Source organism: Chamaea fasciata, unplaced genomic scaffold, assembly GCF_029207755.1.
Source record: "Chamaea fasciata isolate MVZ Bird 193981 ecotype frontalis unplaced genomic scaffold, bChaFas1.0.hap1 SCAF_6, whole genome shotgun sequence".
Classification (NCBI taxonomy): Eukaryota; Metazoa; Chordata; class Aves; order Passeriformes; family Sylviidae; genus Chamaea; species Chamaea fasciata.
This window is the reverse complement of record NW_027094091.1, coordinates 13927989-13947348: the sequence shown is the minus strand read 5'-3', so window position 1 is coordinate 13947348 and position 19360 is coordinate 13927989. Positions and strand designations below refer to the sequence as shown.

The following is a 19360-nucleotide window of genomic DNA, read 5'->3' as shown; positions in this document are numbered from 1 at the left end:
AAAGAAGTTAATGTAATAACTGCAGCTACTTTCATAAATGCCCGTGAGAGAACTTGTCATGGTAAACACATTCTTTTTATTATTTCCTGTGATAGAACAAACTGTCAGCCTCATCAATTTGATTTTAGTGTAGGAAATATTCCAAGAGGCTCAGATTTTGTGTCTTTGTATGACATTTTTTGGACAAGAAAGATAATTCCGCGTAAGCTTTGTGCAAATAAGTGGAGGCCTATATGAGAGGTGTGCATAAAAGCAGGCAAACCTTATTCACAGGCATGACGTCTTTCTGTTTTTAGCCAGAGGACCTAGGACCTTTCCTTTCCCATATTAGGCATACATTTTCATGTCTTGGATCTGTAGGAATTTGTCTTTTTGAAGGCACTCGGATCATAGATTTGTCATTTAGAAAGCTCTATTTTTCTTGATTGTAATTGAGAAGTGTATTTGCTGATAGTTCTAGTTTTTTAGAGGAGGAAGTGTTACAGTGTTTTGTGTAAATTACAAGAGTTTTTAAGCTATCATTTTCTTTTTGCCTTCTGAAACCAGTGATTTCCTGTTGTAGCTGGAAATGTTAAGCGTAGTTTTTTAAGTATTAAAGTGCAGCACCAGCTATTATTCTGCCTTAGCAAGTCTTCTAATACAACATTTGATTTGTTACTATGTCCTCATAGGAAAGCATCAGCAATAGAGTGTACATGACAGTGAGAAAGTAAACACATGCTTGCAATCAAATTAATGTATTTCATCTGTCTTCAATTAATAACAATCTGTCATGCTATCTATCTGAGAAGTGGCATAAACAGTTTATTTTGTGTTTGGAATAACTTCCTGGAGGTAGTTAATGTGACATGTAGTTTGTCTGACATGAGTATAACCAGATCAACACTCTAGATGTTTTCTTGATAACCTAAAAAAATTACTGAGAAAATCTGCACTGGAACTATATTTATATTTCGTTTTGAGCTTCCTTAAATCAGAGTAGGGGCATAGTTTTCAGGACTTCCATGAAAGAGTTTTCTTTTCTTGGCAGTTACACAGTTTTAGTGTGAGAAAAAGATTGAAAGTATTAACAGAAAATTAACTATGAAAACCTGCAGTTTGCACTCTGACATTTGGGATTGAATATTTGAGAATGTGTGCTGTAGTAATTTAGAAGTACCAAATCAAAATAGATTTTCAAAAAGCTAGCTGATACACCAAGTCTGGTAGTGCTGCTGATCTGGTACTATTCATTGGCAAATTAAGTTATTGATATTTCTGTATAAATCTGCTTATATTGGATAATAATAGTTAGATATCAGATGATTTTTTTTATTTACACAGAAAGAACCTCTGTGTCTAAATAGAAAATGAAAGTGCAGTTGCTTGAAGTTCCAAGTAACGTATTGAAATGCTTTTTAAGATCTAAGACATAATGAAATAGCTCCATGTTTTAGTGGGAAAGCAGTAGGTTGCTGTAAGGTGCGCAATAAAAAACTAGGGAAGGTGGGGTTTTTTTCCCCTTTTTTTAATTTCACTTTTTTTCTTTGGATTGATGGTAAAATTGGGATTAAAAACAGGTAATAATGCTTATGACAGAAAAGGCTTGAAAAGGGGCTCTTTCTGGCCAGAGCAGTGGGCCATGCTAAACTATTCTCTGTTGACATGCCACGAGACAGAGGTCTGATAAACTGGAAAGTAAATCATGTTGCCTAGAATGTTGTTGTCGGTGTTCAGCTTGATTTCTGGTTTATGTTTTGAAATAGTGGGTATTTGGCACCTCTTGAAGAAATCCGTCTTTTAATTCCCCTTTTCATATGTGTTTGCTTACGCATGGAGGAAGCAGAGCTGTCACGTTCTGGAATTAAACTGACTGTACTTGTTGAGCAGCATGCACTGCATGGGGACAGTGCTGTATAACAATATTGTTGTCCTCAGTCTGCTAGGTTTTCAGGTGCCCAAGCTAGCTTTGTTCTTAAGAAATCAGTCAGAAATTATACCAAAAAATAGGATGAAAAAGACATTGTCGTATACAGACCCCCTTTTTAATGACCCTGGAGTATTTTTAGAAGAGAAAATGTGTACATAATTTTAAGCACATGTAAATCAAATTAATAAATTATTAAAGCATTTTACTTGTCATGTCTGTGTGGGCTAATCGTGATAGCTCATTATTTAAACATTATGTAATTGTATACCTTGTGTGCACAGCTGCAAATACTTTGCAGAAAGATTTATATTTCATTTTTCACAGCATACTATAAAAGAATATATTTTTGTGAGGTACCTTAAATTCATAAAGATATTTACTCATAACTTTAAAACTACTCTTAGTTATATTGAAATATGAGATAGCTATAATATGTAAGATAACTAAAAAATCAGAGAGTTCTAACTTAATTTATATGTTACTACCAGTTTTAGTGGAAAATACTGTTATCAATTAAAAAAAAGTTCATGTTAAAGAGAACTTCCCTTTTGCAATGGAATCCCTTGCAGTTTTTACAATTCAAGGTCTGAAAGCAAAAGTTTGTCAGATTTGGGTGGAGAGGCATCCTAACTGGAACTCTAAACAGTCTCTCTTATTTCTTTCCGTACATGTGGTTCAGAAAGTGGGTAGGTTATCACTGATACAATCATTGAAAACAGCTTGCTGTTTGCAAGTGTGATCTCACGATCCAGGGGAAGTGCCAGCAAACTCTTTAACCCTCAGACTTGTTTCACATGCATTATACTCAGTTGTCCATATTGTCCTCAGGAAGTACTGTCACTAGGTTCTCAGCTGCTTGGTAGTACCTGTACAAGTTACCTTTTTGTGTTTCTTCTAGAATTACCTGAAAGGATGGTTCATGCAAAATTAATGTTTTCCTACTTAGAAAAGACCCTGTAATTTTACATGGAGCTCTTCTCTAGTGATGTTATAAAAGAAGAGACTGGCAGTCCTGGGGGAAAGAGAGATAAATGAAATGAGCTGCAGCCTTTACATTCTGCACAAATGATACGCTGTTGTCTTTTTAGAGTATGTGCAGTTATTTGCTTATATGGTTTTGAAAGATTATAAAACCAGAACATTGGTCATTCTTCTGACTGATGACGTGTATTTTAAAGTACTTCTGGCTTTGTCTTTGTATTGGATAAATTGTTACATGTGTTTTATTATTGCCTTAATTTTAAGACGGTACAATTCTGAGATTTGATATCACACTTTATTCCTTGCATCAAACTCTGGTGAACTTAGTATATTGGTCCTAGCTCCTGTATTTTTGAGAAGCAGCTAAGTTGAAGTAGTGTTTAAGCTGCTACACCAGATACGGTGTAATGGAATGGAAATGATAGTCTGTACATGGTAGTGCTGTGTGGCTCATTGCAGGCCATTTTTAAACTTATGGAATGATGCAAACAGCTAAATAGTGGAAGAAAAAAGAATTTGACGTTAATTTATTTTCCATTAGTGGTTTCAAAGTCAAAAGCAGCAGAACTATTCAATCAAGATGGAATTGCTGTTGAATGGATGGATGTGGGTAGATTGTAAAGCACTTATTTGTGTTTTATCTAGTACATTTTAAGGTTTTTCCATTCCCTTGCCACAGCCCAAGAAACTAAAATTTCAGTAACTTACTCATAATTTCTCAAGTAAATTCATACAGACTTTTGACTTTGAAGAACAATTTGTGCTGTCTTGAGTGTTTCCTCAGAACTTTTTAATCATAGGATAGATATCTTGCCTTGCAGTATTTTAAAGTATGGTTACCTTTTCTGTTTTGATTTAGCACTGACCATGGCATTTTCACTGCAAATAATTGATGTATAATAGCAATTTGAAGGGTAGTTATTGAAAATCCTTCTATACATCACCTGAAGATGTAACCTAATCAAACCTCTCTGGTTGTAACTTAAAATTACTATTTTGTCCTTATCTTCTTTGAAATGTCACTTGCTCTTCACAGAGGATGCCACGGTAGTGTTTACATCTTTTCCCGTATCTAAATTCTGCAGTGTTGTTCTTACCTGTGGGTGTTTTTTTCCCCCTGTGCTGGTTTTGACTGGGATAGAGTTGGTTTTCTTCCAAGAAGTCTTCAGGAATGCCTTAGAGGGAGTATCCTTGGGATTTCTGTGGGAGTTCAATACTTCTCTCCTAGATTCTGTTATCTCTTTTCACCCCACTAGATCTCTGTTTAATCTCACCTATAAATCAAAATGGAACTCCCTGGAACTCATGAGAAGCAAGCATTTTAGTAAGTCTTACCTATTTTTGCTACAGCAGATGTTGATCTATGCTTGCTCAGTCTTTAAGAGGAGATTTTTACTTGGATCTGTTTCTTGCTGAGAGCTATGTCTGAATTCCCAAGGTTTCTAATCTGTTTTTGTTGTTCTGGTATCTTTATGGGATACTTGTACATACAGATGTGTATCAACCTGTTATGGAGCAGCAGTTTACCTTGGTAGTGTAATTGAAAAGACACTTCATACTAGAAAACCTTAAAGATGAATATTTAGTCTTATTTTAGAGAATCAACAAGATGGGCTCTTCAGAGGATAAGCAAGGCAAGGGTGATAAATTTTGGAGAATATCTAGAAGCCATGTATTTTTTGTAGTTGTCACTTGAGGCTTTTAGTGTGTATTTCAGGCATAAAAATAAGCAAAGCTGCAACAGCCAATATTGTGGGTGCCTTTTCTTTGAAAGGGACTTTGAATATACTTCGGAGGCTGATGAGTCCCCTTTTTCTGTCCTCATCAGGCTAGTCAGGGGAACAGTACTATGACCTGTATCTCCCTCTCTTTCCCTCATTGCTCAGGATGTCCCTCTGCTTCTCCTGATACAAGTTTTCATGTAGTTTATTTAAGTATTCCATTTAATGCAAATATATTAAGTGGTTCCCTTCTAGCCAGGGAATTAGCAATGTACTCATTTGACATTTTAACTATTGCTTTGGTAATTTATGCTTTTAACTGCCCTTTCTGACTGTTGATCCCATTTTTAAGACGTTTAGAATTTTTGAAATGATAGATCAAAGAAATACCCTCACTGCATTCTCCAAAGTTTACACATTTTGGAGCTTACCTTAGCTTTTCATGATCAGAAAACATACTTGAATGCAGACAGGAGAGTTTGTATTCAAGCCCTTGACCAAAAATACTGCTTTGTAACATTTCTGTGCTGTAGAGGGTCACTGTTTGCAAATAGTTAAATCTCTTTTTACTTTCCAAGCTTGCGTCTTGTGTCCTTTTGTCTCCTTTATATATATCCCATTGTGACTCTCTAACCATCAGTTTGTATTCTCCTTGGTAAAAATGGAGCTATTAATTTTGCCCTGCTGTTACCCTCTTTCTCATTCCCTAGAGATGAGGAGGATGATTGTACCATCTGGCACGTAAACTTCACTTTTAGCCTTTCTCTAAATGTTTGTGTTTGATATGTGGCCAAATCTTGCAGATTCCTTCTCTGAGACGTTTGTTAGATATGGCCTAGCATAACTGTTACCAGAGTTAAAATGTTCTCATTTTGTATCTAAATTTCAATAATTCCTTTTTCTTGGCCTTTGGTATGTTATCTAGTCATTTAGAATATTCTGCAAGATCATTTTCCTGGTTTATCAAAATCAAATGATATTTATGTATCTTATTCGCTTTCTTTCAATCCAAAACTTATTTGTCTTTGCTGTTAAACTTTTCATGGCTTAAGTGCATTCTTGTATCATTCTTCATCCCAAGATACCTATTCCTGCTGTTAATTGGCTCATCATTTGAGCTCACATTGGCCAGCTGTTAGTTTTCTTTCTATAAAGTCCCTGCATTCCTTATAAACATCTTTTCTAGAAAATCATTTTTCTTCTGTAAAGCTCTCCTTAAAATCTTTTTGCTGTGATGTCTAAATAAAAGCTGGACAAGACTTATCTCCCGGTGTGCTAGGAATTCTGCCTGTAGAGCTGACCACTGTCTGATGTTAAAGGAAAAGGGCTGGAGGGTGACTGTTCACTGTCTTTAGCTGTCTTCAGGAACTCTATGATTATGCCCTTGGCCTGTGCGCAATGCAAAGCGATTTGACTTAGGATTATTGCTCTTCACTGACTTCAGACTGCAGTTTTGGGTAGTTAAATATTTATTAACACTTGAAACTCTTCTTGTACTAAAAATGTGCCCTTTTCCACCAAGAGCTGAGGTGACATCAATCACCTGGCATTTTCTGTGGGCGCTGAATGCACACATGGACAGTCACTTGGCATTCCCTGGCATAGCAGTGCCTGTACAGTTTAGAGCAGACAGCCCGAAATTCAGGAGGCAGAAAGCAAAATACTTGTGACAGGGAAGAAGGACTGAGAAGTATACAAAGTATGAAAATGTAATTACACCTTGATTTTTCACTTTCAGTTTGTTCGGTTCTATGATCCTGTGTGGTTTAATTTCTCATCTGTGGTAAAGTATATGCTCCACTGACCATGTATTATTGATGTTTCTTCATAGAAAATAGGAGGCATTTGAGGATATGATTTCCAATATCCCTGTGCCATTTTCTTCCTGGAAATTCATCAACCTTTTAGCCTGTTGTGTTCTTTGTACACTCTCTATTCTTTCCTTCCTGGGAAAGAGAGTTTGAGAAAGATTGTAACCAGTGAACTTGTTTTTATGTATTTGTGTAAAGATGTTGTGGCATTTTAAAGGAATATAGTGTAAATGCTGTCTATCTATTTGTTTAGTTGTATTGTAATTGTGTGAAGATTTTTGGAGTTCAGGTATAATCAGAGAAATACAATGAGTGAAATCTGGAAGTGGGGTTAAAAAGTTCCTTTAAAAGTTCATGAAATGGAAATAAAGAAAATACATTTTTATTTTTCCCTAAAGAGTAATCTCACTGTTGTTTTTTCCAAGCTGCACTTAAAACTAATATGTGAAGCATAAAAATAATAGTTAATAATGAAATGTTTTAGGCAGTATGCTGTATTTTATTCTTAAAGGCATTACAAAAGAGTCTGTCTTTTATCTTGGGAGTTATTTTTCAGAGAAAGAAACTAAATACATGAGATTTTAACAAAATTGTAATTGACTTGGGGCTTTATTTTAGTAAATGTATTTTTCTTCCCTTTTTAAATGAAACTTTATTATATAGTGGATATTTAGTATTATGGAAAAACTATACTAGAAACATTAGTGTTAATAGCTTAGTATTTTAGTCCTTCACAAATTAATGCCTGTGGTAACTGGATGATTTTAGGCCTGTTCTTACAAACAAGGCCTTACTGATGTGCAAGGAACAGTAATACGTGTCAAAAACTCCACATTAACCAAGGTAAGCAGTATAAATGGGGTGTAGGAATCCCCTGTTAGGCTAAAAATCTCCAAGAGAAAATCTCCAGAGCCTACAAATTAAAGACCTCCAATATCATTTAAAAATAAAGCCTTTTATGTAGTAGGAGAGCATTTTTTCAGCTGATAATCAAATAACACTATTATACAGGCTTACTAGATTTGCAAATTTACAAGTTTTTACAAGTCAGTTGGGTCTCTTCCTCAGGAAATCAGTTGAAGTTTTTTTTTCCTGTATTAACTCAAAGAGCCTGCTTGTCCTTAAATCCTTCTGAATATATTTGCCTTATAATTTGACTACATTGAGTCAACACCCTTATAGGAACCGTAATGCAATAAAAAAAGAGAAACTTATATATAGTTCAATATAGTTTCCAATTACCTTAGGATCAGATTGGAGAACCTGGAATGTACACAATAAAACCTGCACAAGACTTGAGTTCTGTAAGATCTTGGAAGCAACCAGTGCTTTTCAGCATAAAATACCATTTGAAAGCTTTACTCTGCTTCCAGTGGTTGTAAAATGATAAAAATGAAATTATGTGTGTGTCTTGAAATGTGCATTTTACTTTTTAAAATTTTCTGAACCACACTTTTGTGGAATTGAAAGCCTCATATGTAAGTAACTAAGCATCACTGCTTTTACTCAGTCAATTTTTTTCTTATAGTGAATTTTTTTGCTTTGCCACATTCTACAATAAAATCCTTTATGATTTATTTACATTTTTACTTTGGAAAATATGTTGATTCAGATGTGCTTGGTGAATATATTTTTTAAACTCTTCAGGTTCCAGTGGAATCCCCAATATGCAAATTGCTTGCAAACAGAATATGGAATATTAGTTCTGTCTTATTTTAGTATGTTGCTAACAGTAGAGTTACTGCAAAGTATTTGAGTGTACCCAGAAATAAATTTGTACTTTGAGATACAAATTTGTTGCATTTGACCATAAAATTTTAATTGTGGTTTCGTTTTAGTTTTGCAAATAAAATTAGTCTGATGTAATTCATTGCTTTTATTTTAGCAAATGATTATAGAGAGAAAGAAACTTGCATTTGCATACACCTGTAAAGGAAAGTGTTATATCTGATGTGTTTCCAGTGAGCAGTTTCTAAGGTGGGTAACTAAGTGGGCTCCAGTGTAATAATTTTTTATTTCTTCAACTTATTTTTAGTTGACTTGGAGCATATTCGCACAGTGAAAGCGGACAAGCACCAGCGATTTTGTCAGGAAAACAACTTCAGTAGCCATTTTGTGTCAGCCAAGACAGGAGATTCTGTAAGTAAGAAAAAAACCCCCAAACTTGTAGATGTCTTGTTTTTTTTCAAGATGCAGCAGTTTTGTTATACTTCACATAACAAACTATTGAGAACTCTGGGCGCTGCAGGCCCTTTTTTGCCTCCCTAAGTTGCATGAAAAGTAGATCTTTGTATGAGTTCATATTATTCTTATTAAATTACAGTGGTTTCTCATCTGATTTTCAGTTTGAGGTACAGATTTTAATGGAGTGATCTGGCTTATACATCAGCGTGAGAACTGAGACCAGCTAAATCTCTGTTTGTTGTCAGCCTGTAGTCAAATATATTTCTCCATTCCAGGTGGAGTCTCATCCATAGACCATCAATATAGAAATTTCCAACGATTGGTAAATAATGTGACAAGACTCTGCTGCAATGAAAGATTTTATTTTGAGTCCTGAGCCATGAGACACATTCTCTTTGCAAGTCCATTGAAATTTGAACATTCTGGCATTTGTACCAGATGCTTTGCAGAGTACATTTTTGAACAATCTTTTGACTCTGAGCTAACTGGGTTATTTGTTTTAGTTGGAAGTGTATGAAAGAAAAGGTTATTTTTCAGTTGACACTATCAGTCAAATTAAATAATATTGTATTGTTTTCCTTGATTTCTGTCTCATGCCTAATGAGTTTGTCATTCCCATAAAACAGTCTTGTATCTGTCTCCTTAATATTACTGTTGACAAGGAAGTTTACTTTATTTTTATGTTATTGAATAGTAAGACCTTGTACATGTGCATGGCAGTATAGTCCACTAATGGAATCACTTGTTAAGGTCTTTGATGAATCCTGTGCAGTGAACTGCCTAATTTTGTAAGATAATAGTTTTTCTATGAAGTCTAACAATACTGCTGTTACAAATGCAGTGACTCCTGATTCTCTTTATAGGTTGTGTTAAATCCTTGGCTTTTTTTTTTTTTTTGTTTAAAGTATGATAATACAGGGGTTTTATTCTAGAAACAGAAAAAACCGCCACAATACTACACTTAGTTGTAAAGTGTGCATCTGATAAAATGCATTCTTTTCTCAAGGTGACCACCAAAATCAGTTCGTTTTATAATTGATACATTTATCATTGCTAATGATAGCAGAATCTTTATTGCAGTGAAGTCATTAATTACATCAGCATTCCACTATATGTACTGATTGTACTTTTCATAGCTTACTGTTTAAAAACAAAAGTACATCTGAATGTGTCTAGAAAACATTAACAGGAAATCTCTGCCTAAATATTTACTAACAAAAGAAGTAGTTTCAATAGTTCATTTTTAGTTTCACTATAAATTTGAAGTAGCCCTTTCACTGTTTCTGCACACTGATCATTCAGAAGGTGGAGTGTTTATCCTAAACAGTGATTTAAGAAGAGGCCATCCGTTGCTACTGTGAATATAGACTAGAGGAGTCTTAGTCAGTGAAATGATTTGTTTTGTTTACGTCAGATCTTTTCAACAGAATTGTTTGCAAAAGAGGATTTTGTGTACATGGAAAATTCTGAAAGTTGTCTCAGGAGCAAAAAAAAATCATGGAAGATTTGGTAGAACTAACTGCGTTACTGCCCATCAAATCAATCACATGGCTGAAGCATTACACTTGTGTTTGATGTTCTTTGCACAGTGTCCTCAGGGCAGGTGTTCTACCTCAGAGCACCTGAGAGTTGGGGTGTGTTAAACTAGGTCTGTGAGCCTCAGAATCTCTGTTCAGCATGCCCTTTCTTGTGTAGATGTTGGTAGAACAGAACCAGTACTACCCCAAGGAATTGAGAGAAAGAGCAATTGTTTTGGAAGCTACCACACTTTGTTGGTTGTGCCACTAATTTATTTCTGGTTTCCATCTCGGGTGTTAGAAGAGATTGTGTAAATAGTGTTTTTCTTAATTTTCACTGAAAATGACTGGGAGCATGTATATAGATTTTTTTTTTTTTTTTTTGGGTGGCAGCTGCATGATGCAAAAGAATGTTTGTTGGGAATTTAGATGGTGAGCTCAGAAGAACAGCCCTGCAGATGAAATATAACATGTAGCAGCTTGGCAATACAGTGTTCAGCAGCAGTGCACACTTAAGCTGCTCCTCTTGAACATGATATATTCTTTAATGACACTTAAAATGCAGTTTTACCTTAACAGTAAGATATGTGGACTGTCTTGAGATGAATTAAGGGAATTATTTAAGACAGCATTGCCAGCCAGTATTGTGTGTTAAACCATGTCCAAAGTCTAACTCTGCCAGGCTGCTGCTGCAGGCTGTACAACATCCTGCTTGTTCCTAGATACTTCTGTTCAGTGTATGTTTTGTAAGATTCTTTAGAACTCTTTCATACCGTTATTTTTTGGACATATGTAGTAGAGATTTTGGTGATGTCGCTGCAGAGTTCTGTTATTCTCAGTTTCAGAAACCTACATCACTTATTTCACAATACACTGGTAATACATTTTTGTGCTAAACATTAGTGAATACCCTTATTCATATTTTATAGCACTGTGAGTTGTATTTGAGAGGTGGGTTGTGTAAAAGCTTGTTTAAACTTAGGTCTCTGGAGGCAGAGTAGAAGTGTTGCTTAACAATCCAGCATACTGTTCATTCCTTGTACCATTGTTGAGTTATTTTCTCAAATTTTTAAACAAAATTGAAAGTACCAGATGAGGTTATTTTCAGATCTGTTTTGCACAGGTCATAATTTTGTATATCATTGTTTATTGTTCAAGAATGGTTTGATATTTGAAAGAACCTCAAGGATGTCTGTTTTTAATCATTTAAATGCAATTTATTTTTTTCTATAGGTCTTCCTGTGTTTTCAGAGAATTGCTGCTGACATACTCGGCATCAAATTAAACAAAGCAGAATTGGAACAATCACAGGTGATTTTCCACAAATACATGGATATTTTTAGTATTTTATTTAGTATTAAAAGTGATCTCGTTGTGGATTTATAAATGTTTTTGAAATCAATCTTCTTCTGTTGTTCTGAAGATAGCTATTCAATTTCACAACAGCTTTTTTGAGATATGATAATTCCTTATTTATCTATCATGATCAACTCTGAAACAAGAAAAAACATGTTCAAAAATGAAGAAAAACTTTAGTTCTAAGGAAGTTTGTTTAAAAATAATGCTTAAGATTAGTTTAGAAATTAAATATGTAAGCACATACAGGTAGCATGGAAGAATATTAATGATACTATATGCATGGGTTTAAACTGAAAAGTTTTTCTACAGCTTAGTTTCAGAAACCTCAAAAAGAAAGATTATACTGAGGCAACCCTGTGTAATAACATTTGAGATTACAATTATTTAAATTTACTTAGTGAACCCAAATGTTGCTGTTCTAGTGGTGTAATACCTTGGAACTGCTTTTCAATACCGGTGTTTAACAAGTACCACAAAATAAGTCAATAAGCTTATTTAAAATAAATGGCAAAGCATTTTTTATGTACAGCTTGGTCCCCTTCTTTTTGAAATATACAATAAATATGTAATTTCTGAAAGTGCTTTGCCACAGCAGTATTTGCAATCTGTGTTGAAGTGGTTAGCTAGAAAACTGTATTGCAAACAACAAAATTGAAAAATATACTTACAGAGTGTACTTAACAAGCAGATTAGTTTTAAAAAGCTGTAATTTATAGTCAGAGAAATACTGAGTATGTCTTTTAAATGTTCTTTTCCTGTTAAGGTACCATCCATCTATTATTTTGAGTTCTGTGATTATTTGCCTTTAAATAATTGAGCACATAGAGTTGTCCAATTTTTCTTTGACTGTTTAGCTAGCACTGGAATATCAGTCCTAGGCCTCTCTATGCTGTGAGTGGTGTAATTCAGGTCTAAGATTGTAGAAAGCTGTGCAAATACCTTAAATTTAAAGGAGACTGGTAATAAGGTTATAAAGAAAATTGTATCGTTCTAAAGAAAGGGTCTGTTTTTAGGTTGTTTTTAAGGTAAGAAGCTCCATATAGCCCCAGTTCAAAAGTACATGACTTTCTATGGCAAATTGGTATCAGTTTTAAGTAGGCTTCCTTCTACTTGAGTGTTGTGATTATCTTGTAATTTTATTGAGTAGGTCAATGGAGTAGGCAATATATGGGTCAGACAAAGTTAATATTACACACGTTGCATTGGCAATAGCCTATAAATAATTTGCATGAATTAAATACTGTGGCATACATTACTGTTGATGTGAATCCAGGCTCTAATTATTAAAAAAAAAAAAAAAAAAAATCTCTGAAAAACCACCATCACTGACAAAAAATCAACCAAAGAAGAAACAAAACCAGTAAATGAATTCAGACAGAAAAGGAACTTCACTGTTGCTTTTCAGACACAGCAGAAGTCACTACATGGTGTAACACTGTGCGTGTAGCTAAAGAGTGTGAGCTGCTTAATTTGCAAAGTTCTGTTAATGGAGCATAATTTCAATCTACTCCAAACAAGCAATAGCTCTTTGTTATAAGTAAAACCTTTGCTTCTTTTGAGAGTGTTATTTTGAAGGGGATGTGAGAGTTTCACCCAATATAAGTCAGAAACCAACGAAAATGGTATTGGAATGTCTGTTAGCTGTATCTTAAGGCTCATTATTGTATGAAACCAAATGCCCCCATCACTTCATAAGAATAGAAAAGGGTAAGTCTCTACATAATCTGGGGAGTGAAAACTTGAACCTTCGTATCCTCAGGAAGATAAATTCTCTTGAGATAAATTCATTTGTCTGCTGTAGAAAAGCCTAATTGAAGTGATGTGCAGATGCTCTTTCCCAAAAGCGTGGAGCTGAGCTGCTCTCTTGGCTGGAAGGAGGTGGTGTTAGAGGATGAAGCCAATTTGAGGTTTCTGTTTTACCATAGATTCTTGTATGGCAGGTGCAGGTCCCTTTAGTGTGGTGGTGGTGGGAATGTTTCCCTCTTCCATCTTCAAAACTTCCTTAATTTGTGGGACAATTATATGATATGTGTTCCTTAAAATTTTTAGGCATTGGATACTCTAGCTACTGGGCTATAAAATTAGATCAATGGGTATAATCAATTAGATTAGATGGATTCTGGATAAATGCTGTAAAGGATCCACTAAATACAATACAATAGTAAATGTGACTCGTCCATAAGTTGACTTGATACACAAGTTGACTTGGACTTAATCTTTAAACAAGGAGTAAAAGCCATTGTAGTTTTTACAAATATGCACTATTTACACACACGATTATATATTTGAGTTTTCCATATTTTGAATTTCCACATTTTAATGTGAGATTTCCTCATTTTGAGAACGGAGATGGTTCTTGCTTGACTCTGTTTGTCAGAGAACGCCAGATATGTTCATTCAATCTAGGCTGTAATACAATATAGGATGAAATACTGAATTCGTGTAAAATGCCAAGTCAAGTGCTGTATGTGTATTTTTTGTTGTCTAGTATTGAGAATGTGCTTTTAAATTATTTCTAGCACTCAATTTTGTGCCTGAAGATCTTATTTCTTGTGTCTAGGAGTCAGTTATGATTGTCACAGTCTAAGAAGATCTTCGATGTGACACATAGGTGGATAGAAATAAGTAATAGGAATCCCAAACACATTATTTTAACTTGTATGAATTTGTGGGGTTTGACTCATGACTTTTGAGCTTTGATGACTGTCAGAACTGCAAAAGCTCTTGTGAAAAGTATGTGAGGTTCTTGGTCACCTTCAAATTAGCAGCACAACTTCTGTTAATTAACTGCAAGAACAAGCCTTAGAGATTGAATTACATTTACTCTGCATTGTTTCAGAAAACAGCTGCAGCAGTTTAAGATATTAATGCAGCCCACACTATTTGCTACTGCCCTTTTGTTGGAATGTATTGCTCCCACATCAGCATCAGAAAATGGAAGGTGATCATGTGCTTTGGCCACATCAGGGTGAAGTTGAGCTGCTTAGCTTAAACTGCTGCTGAAACTTGTTTTAAAGAGAAGCTGCCAGACTTTGTGCTGAAGTGGATGAGGTGAAAGTACACGTTACATTCCACCAGGCTCTCCTTTGGCAGCAATGATCTCCAGCAGAGGAATAGGACAGACATTTGGGGGTGGTAAGTTTTTAAACTATCTCAGCTAGAGCTACTAAACCTTGTCTGTTAACATGCTGAGATGACTGTTAATCAAACCTTTATTTGGACAAAACTGTGGTAAAACAAAGAACTAGATTACTCTTCATGCGTGACTGGAAAGTAGAGCATGTTTTTTGAAATGGAACAGTTCCAAAATAAGAAAATTGCAGATTCTGACTTACTTTCAGTCCTCAAAATACTCTCCCTTTTAAATTGCAAGGATCTGATGAAATTTGAGGAAATACCTCCTTTATTAATCAAATGTTTTTCTTTCTGTTTTTTTTTTTTTACTTTCAACCGTGGTGTAAAAACTGCATGGGGTACAGATTTGTTCCTTGGCATTGGGTAGAGCTAGCATTTTTGTAAGTGATGTGTAGTTTTGTCTCTAACTAAGTGCCAGTTCAGCAGACCAGTGTGTGTGTGCCAGCTTTGTGCAATAAAATGTTTGGCAGATAAGTCAAGATCTGGAATACCTGGACCAAGAAAGGTTATTTCTCATTATTGACAGTGATTTGAACCTTTGCAGTGATGTGCTTGATGTCGAATCTGATGCGAAGAGGCCCAAGTTTTTAATTACCATGAAATTAATAAAAGAAATGTTGCAATGATATTTTTAAACTCTTATTTGGATGAAATTCCATTAGAAAATCCAAGTAATTTATGATCATCAGTTTTTTGCTACAGTGTACCTAAGCATTGGTCACTAACCTGGCTGTGTTTACAAGATGGGATTTAGAACCGTGTTTGAGGAACAATTAATTGCCTACTGATTGCAGGACTTTTTTTTCTTTTTTTTTGCCCCTCAGCTCTAGTCAAAAGATTGGTATGAAGAAACTAGGTCCTGTGAGGTCAGATAACGCTGTTTAATGCTATAACTCCTACTACTGCCCTCCATAGGATTTGGCAACCTTTCTCTTGATAACATCAGGCCAGGAGTCCAGTTAATCATGGGTGTTGTCCACTAGATAAGATAATATGAATGTGATCAATTAAGCTCAAGAAGAGTACTTCAGCAGCTAATAAATCCAGGTCCTTTACCAGCCTATTCAGTTGTTGTTGCTTGTTTGACATATAGGTTTTATTTACAGCGTTAATCTTGAATATATACTGTTTATATATTCCTAATCCAGTTTATATATTGTTTCCTTTAAAATAATAGAATTTCATTATTTATTTATTAATTTTAACCTTGAAAATATATTTTAGGAAAATTGAAGTATTCAAGAAAAAAATATTAAACTAGTTTAGGGTATCTTTCATAGCAGACTTACCTCCTCTGCTGCTTCTTTGCCAAAATTGTTCCACGAATTTTATTTCCCTTTGCATGAACCCTATATTGACCCTGTGTTAATAATGAGAACCCTGCATCCATTACATGTATTAATAATAAGAAAAAAGTTTTCTTTGTCTTTAAGGGGAAGAAAGGGAACCTTTTATTTTTAAATGAAGCAAAGAAAAATCAAAACTTACAGCATTTTGATATGAGATTGTTAATTTGGTCACTGCTTGTGGATTATATATTTAGGTGTAATGTGATTGTTATGTAATGGAAAAGATGCATGTGTGCAGCTAATGCACTTGTTTCAAACTGATGATGTAGTATTTAAAGTTTTAAGTATCTTTGACTTCAAGGAGGAATAGGCCACTGTCATCTTTTCTTCCACTGAATTCCCTGCCTTTTTATTCTGTCCCTTCTCTAGCTTTAATACACTTTTGCTGATTGCATGATTGAGCCTTTCACTTAGGTGCTTTGAAAAGGTATGTCCTGGAAAAAGCTTGAGAAGCAGCCCTGGTGCTGAGAGTGCTGCTTTCAGCCAGACGTGTTGCTCTTATTACTGCCTAAGGCCTGAAAATGCACTTTCATTTTGCTTCTGCATAATCTTATGTTATCCATTCATTCTTTTCAGCTACTGATTAATCTCTCCATTGTTTTCCTTCTCTTTTCTTTTTACATTCTTCTCCTTGCCCTCTATCCATCATGTTGATACATGGTTAACAGCATGTTGTCAGGGCAGAACTAGTGAAATATCCTGAAGAAGATAACCAGCATCATACTCCCAACTGTCAGAGCAAAGTCTGCTCAATGCAGTAGTTCAGGTATTGATGGAAAACTTGGTTTGGTTCTTTTTTTATAAGCTGCATTGCTTTTACATGAAGTAACAACTGTTAAAGTATGTTCTTTTGGAAGATTGTGTTTTGTATGTATAAGTACTTGTAATACTCAACATAATATTTTGGAACTCTGTGTACAATTAACTACATCGTGTTTCTAATAATCAGGTAGTTTCTACAAACTGAAATGCTTCATGTTACTGTATTCGGTGCTGTGTATTCAAAATATTACATAGCTGTCTCAGATGGAAAAGGATGCAAAATTGTACATTTCAGTCTCCTCAAGTAGGAGAGAGCATCAGTCTTATCAAATGCATTGTAAATAGAATGCGAATATCTGTTAGATCTGTATTAGAGAATAAATATAGTATGCGAAGCTTCTTTTTTATTTTAATGTAATACTTAGCCAGTATGCCTATGAAAGCTTTTTAAAATATGGCTATATTTAAAATTTGGTTTGAATTCTGCCCATATTTTCTGATGAAATGCTTGGAGTGAAGACAAAAAGACAATCTTAGGTACAATTTCCAGTTACAATTTAGGCAGTTGTTACTAAAGAATGGCACAACTTTTGTAAATAAATTCTGTTTTATTACTCTCATACAGAACAATTTTTGTGGAAGTAAGACTGTATTCTTTTTTGCTTTAGCAAAAAAAATGTATTCCTTTTGTAGTGTCGTGATAATCTACCAAGGCACTTGCTTCTGCTTAGCATGAATAAACCTAGAATTATAATGAGAACTAGCACCTGATAAGGCTTCCTGTAAGGTAGTGAAAAAAAAAAAAAGGTTTGTTTGTTATTTTTCGCTTTGTATTTCATAAAAAATCTGTTGAATGCTTTGCCAGCATGAAATTTGTATTTTCTGATTGTTACTGTATTTTTCTTTATGACAGAGGGTGGTGAAGGCAGACATTGTCAACTACAGTCAGGAGCCCATGACAAGAACCATTAACCCTCCCAGAAGCTCCATGTGTGCAGTTCAGTGACCACGCTGTTCTTCTCTGGTTTGACACCTTTGCAGTCCCTCTGCCTTGGCACAGGCTCTGGGATTACCAGGAACTTTGTTTTAACAGGGACCAGCGCAACAATGCAATTAGAGGTTTCAGAAACATGTTGCACTGTTGTCCATTAAGAAGCAGCAGGCAGTTTTTTGACTGGCTGAAATTCAAATGTGAGACCACACACTTGAAAATTTAACATCTATATTCTCTTAAGTTATATTTAAATGAAACTGTGTAACTGTGTTTATGTTTCCTCCTCTCTATTTGACTGATACCAGAATAAAAATGGATGAGGAAGCCCTGCGTTCAAAATGCTTTTAAAGACATCACCGTGGACGGGTATTTTGCCAAAGCGTTTTTAATTTCTTTTTCTCCAGTTATTTGAACTAACACTCAGCAAAATGTTACTTGCAAAAGTTGTTGTTGGAATAGTTTTAAACCTATAATATATATTTTATCTAGGGATAATTTTGAAAATGTTCCATTAATTTATATATGCACTTAGCACAAAATGTATAAATTGTATCCATTAAGAAACAGTGCTTGAAATAAAGCTGTTGTTATAAAAATAGTTACTTTTCTGAAGTCTCAAATTGTGTCCATGGATCCTCTGAAAAATGCTAGTGTCTTTGTGTATTTTTATTACCACATCAGCATTACTTTTTTTCAGTAATAGATAGGCTTATATGTCTTTATGAATATAGATGAATCTTGGTCAACAGTTTGGTCTGTAAGTGATGAATGATATATTCAACATGCATTAGAAACTGTTGATAGATCAATTAGCATCAGTCACTTTAAATAACTAACAGAATTAGTTTTGGCCTGGTACTCGTTTCTTTCGAATTTAGAGTAAATGACAAATAAAACGCTGTGTGCTTTTTATTTACTTCTCCCCTTTTGCTTTTCTAGCAGTTCACACAGTTCTCTGCTGGCACATCTGAACAGAAAACTAAGGAGAGAAAAAAAATTAGCCCATCTCAATTCCCAAACTGGAAATATTTTGCTGTTTAAACTCTAGAATGCACTTTCTAATAACTACAAGGAAACATTTGGAGATTCAGAAGGGAATGAGGCTATGAAGCTTGTATATCACAAGTGAAAATTATGAGGTTCTTCAAGTGAATGTTACTATTAAGCTGTTCAAGCAAGTGCTGATTCGTTGGAACAATTAAACAATTAGTAGTTTAACAAAATAGCTAAACTATTTTAACTATGTTAAAGAAAGATTGCAGATAACAAAAAATCCGATTTATTAGCTTAACATATAATGATATAACTCTGTGATATGACTTAGTGTGTATTGCTTAGCATTCAGATGTGGGAAATTCTAAGAAGCTGAGATATTGAGAAATTATGCTACACTCAGGTAGATGTGATTTGCAGTAAATTATTTATTCTAGTCTGTATTCTTGTTCCTTCCCATGGGATTCATCTCCCATTGCATTGCTTTACTGTATAGTTAACTGCAGCTGTAAGGACAACACTCTTCCACTATCACCAGCTGAGAACTTCTCTTCAAAGAGTTTTTCTTAAGTAGTAATTCAGTTCACAAGTTTATGGCTTCCAAGGCAGGTGGAAGGTTTTTTTAAAATCCTGACATTTCTTGGT

The 19360-nt window shown here is 34.7% G+C and overlaps 1 protein-coding gene across 5 annotated transcripts in view; it reads left to right on the top strand.

The window, feature by feature from the left end:
• RAB28 (RAB28, member RAS oncogene family) overlaps window positions 1-18318 on the top strand; it is a 62801-nt gene extending 44483 nt beyond the window's left edge. For 2 of the 5 annotated variants that reach the window (XM_066185468.1, XM_066185470.1), the window contains exons 5-7: window positions 8458-8561; window positions 11357-11434; window positions 17642-18318. In XM_066185468.1, coding sequence (XP_066041565.1) covers window positions 8458-8561; window positions 11357-11434; window positions 17642-17734 — 275 coding nt within the window. In that variant the 3' untranslated portion in view covers window positions 17735-18318. Of the gene's footprint in view, window positions 1-8457; window positions 8562-11356; window positions 11435-14449; window positions 14618-16634; window positions 16733-17641 lie in introns of those variants that run through there. The other 3 variants (XR_010721407.1, XR_010721408.1, XM_066185469.1) reach the window with 3 other exon arrangements.
• Window positions 18319-19360: the final 1042 nt, after the last annotated feature.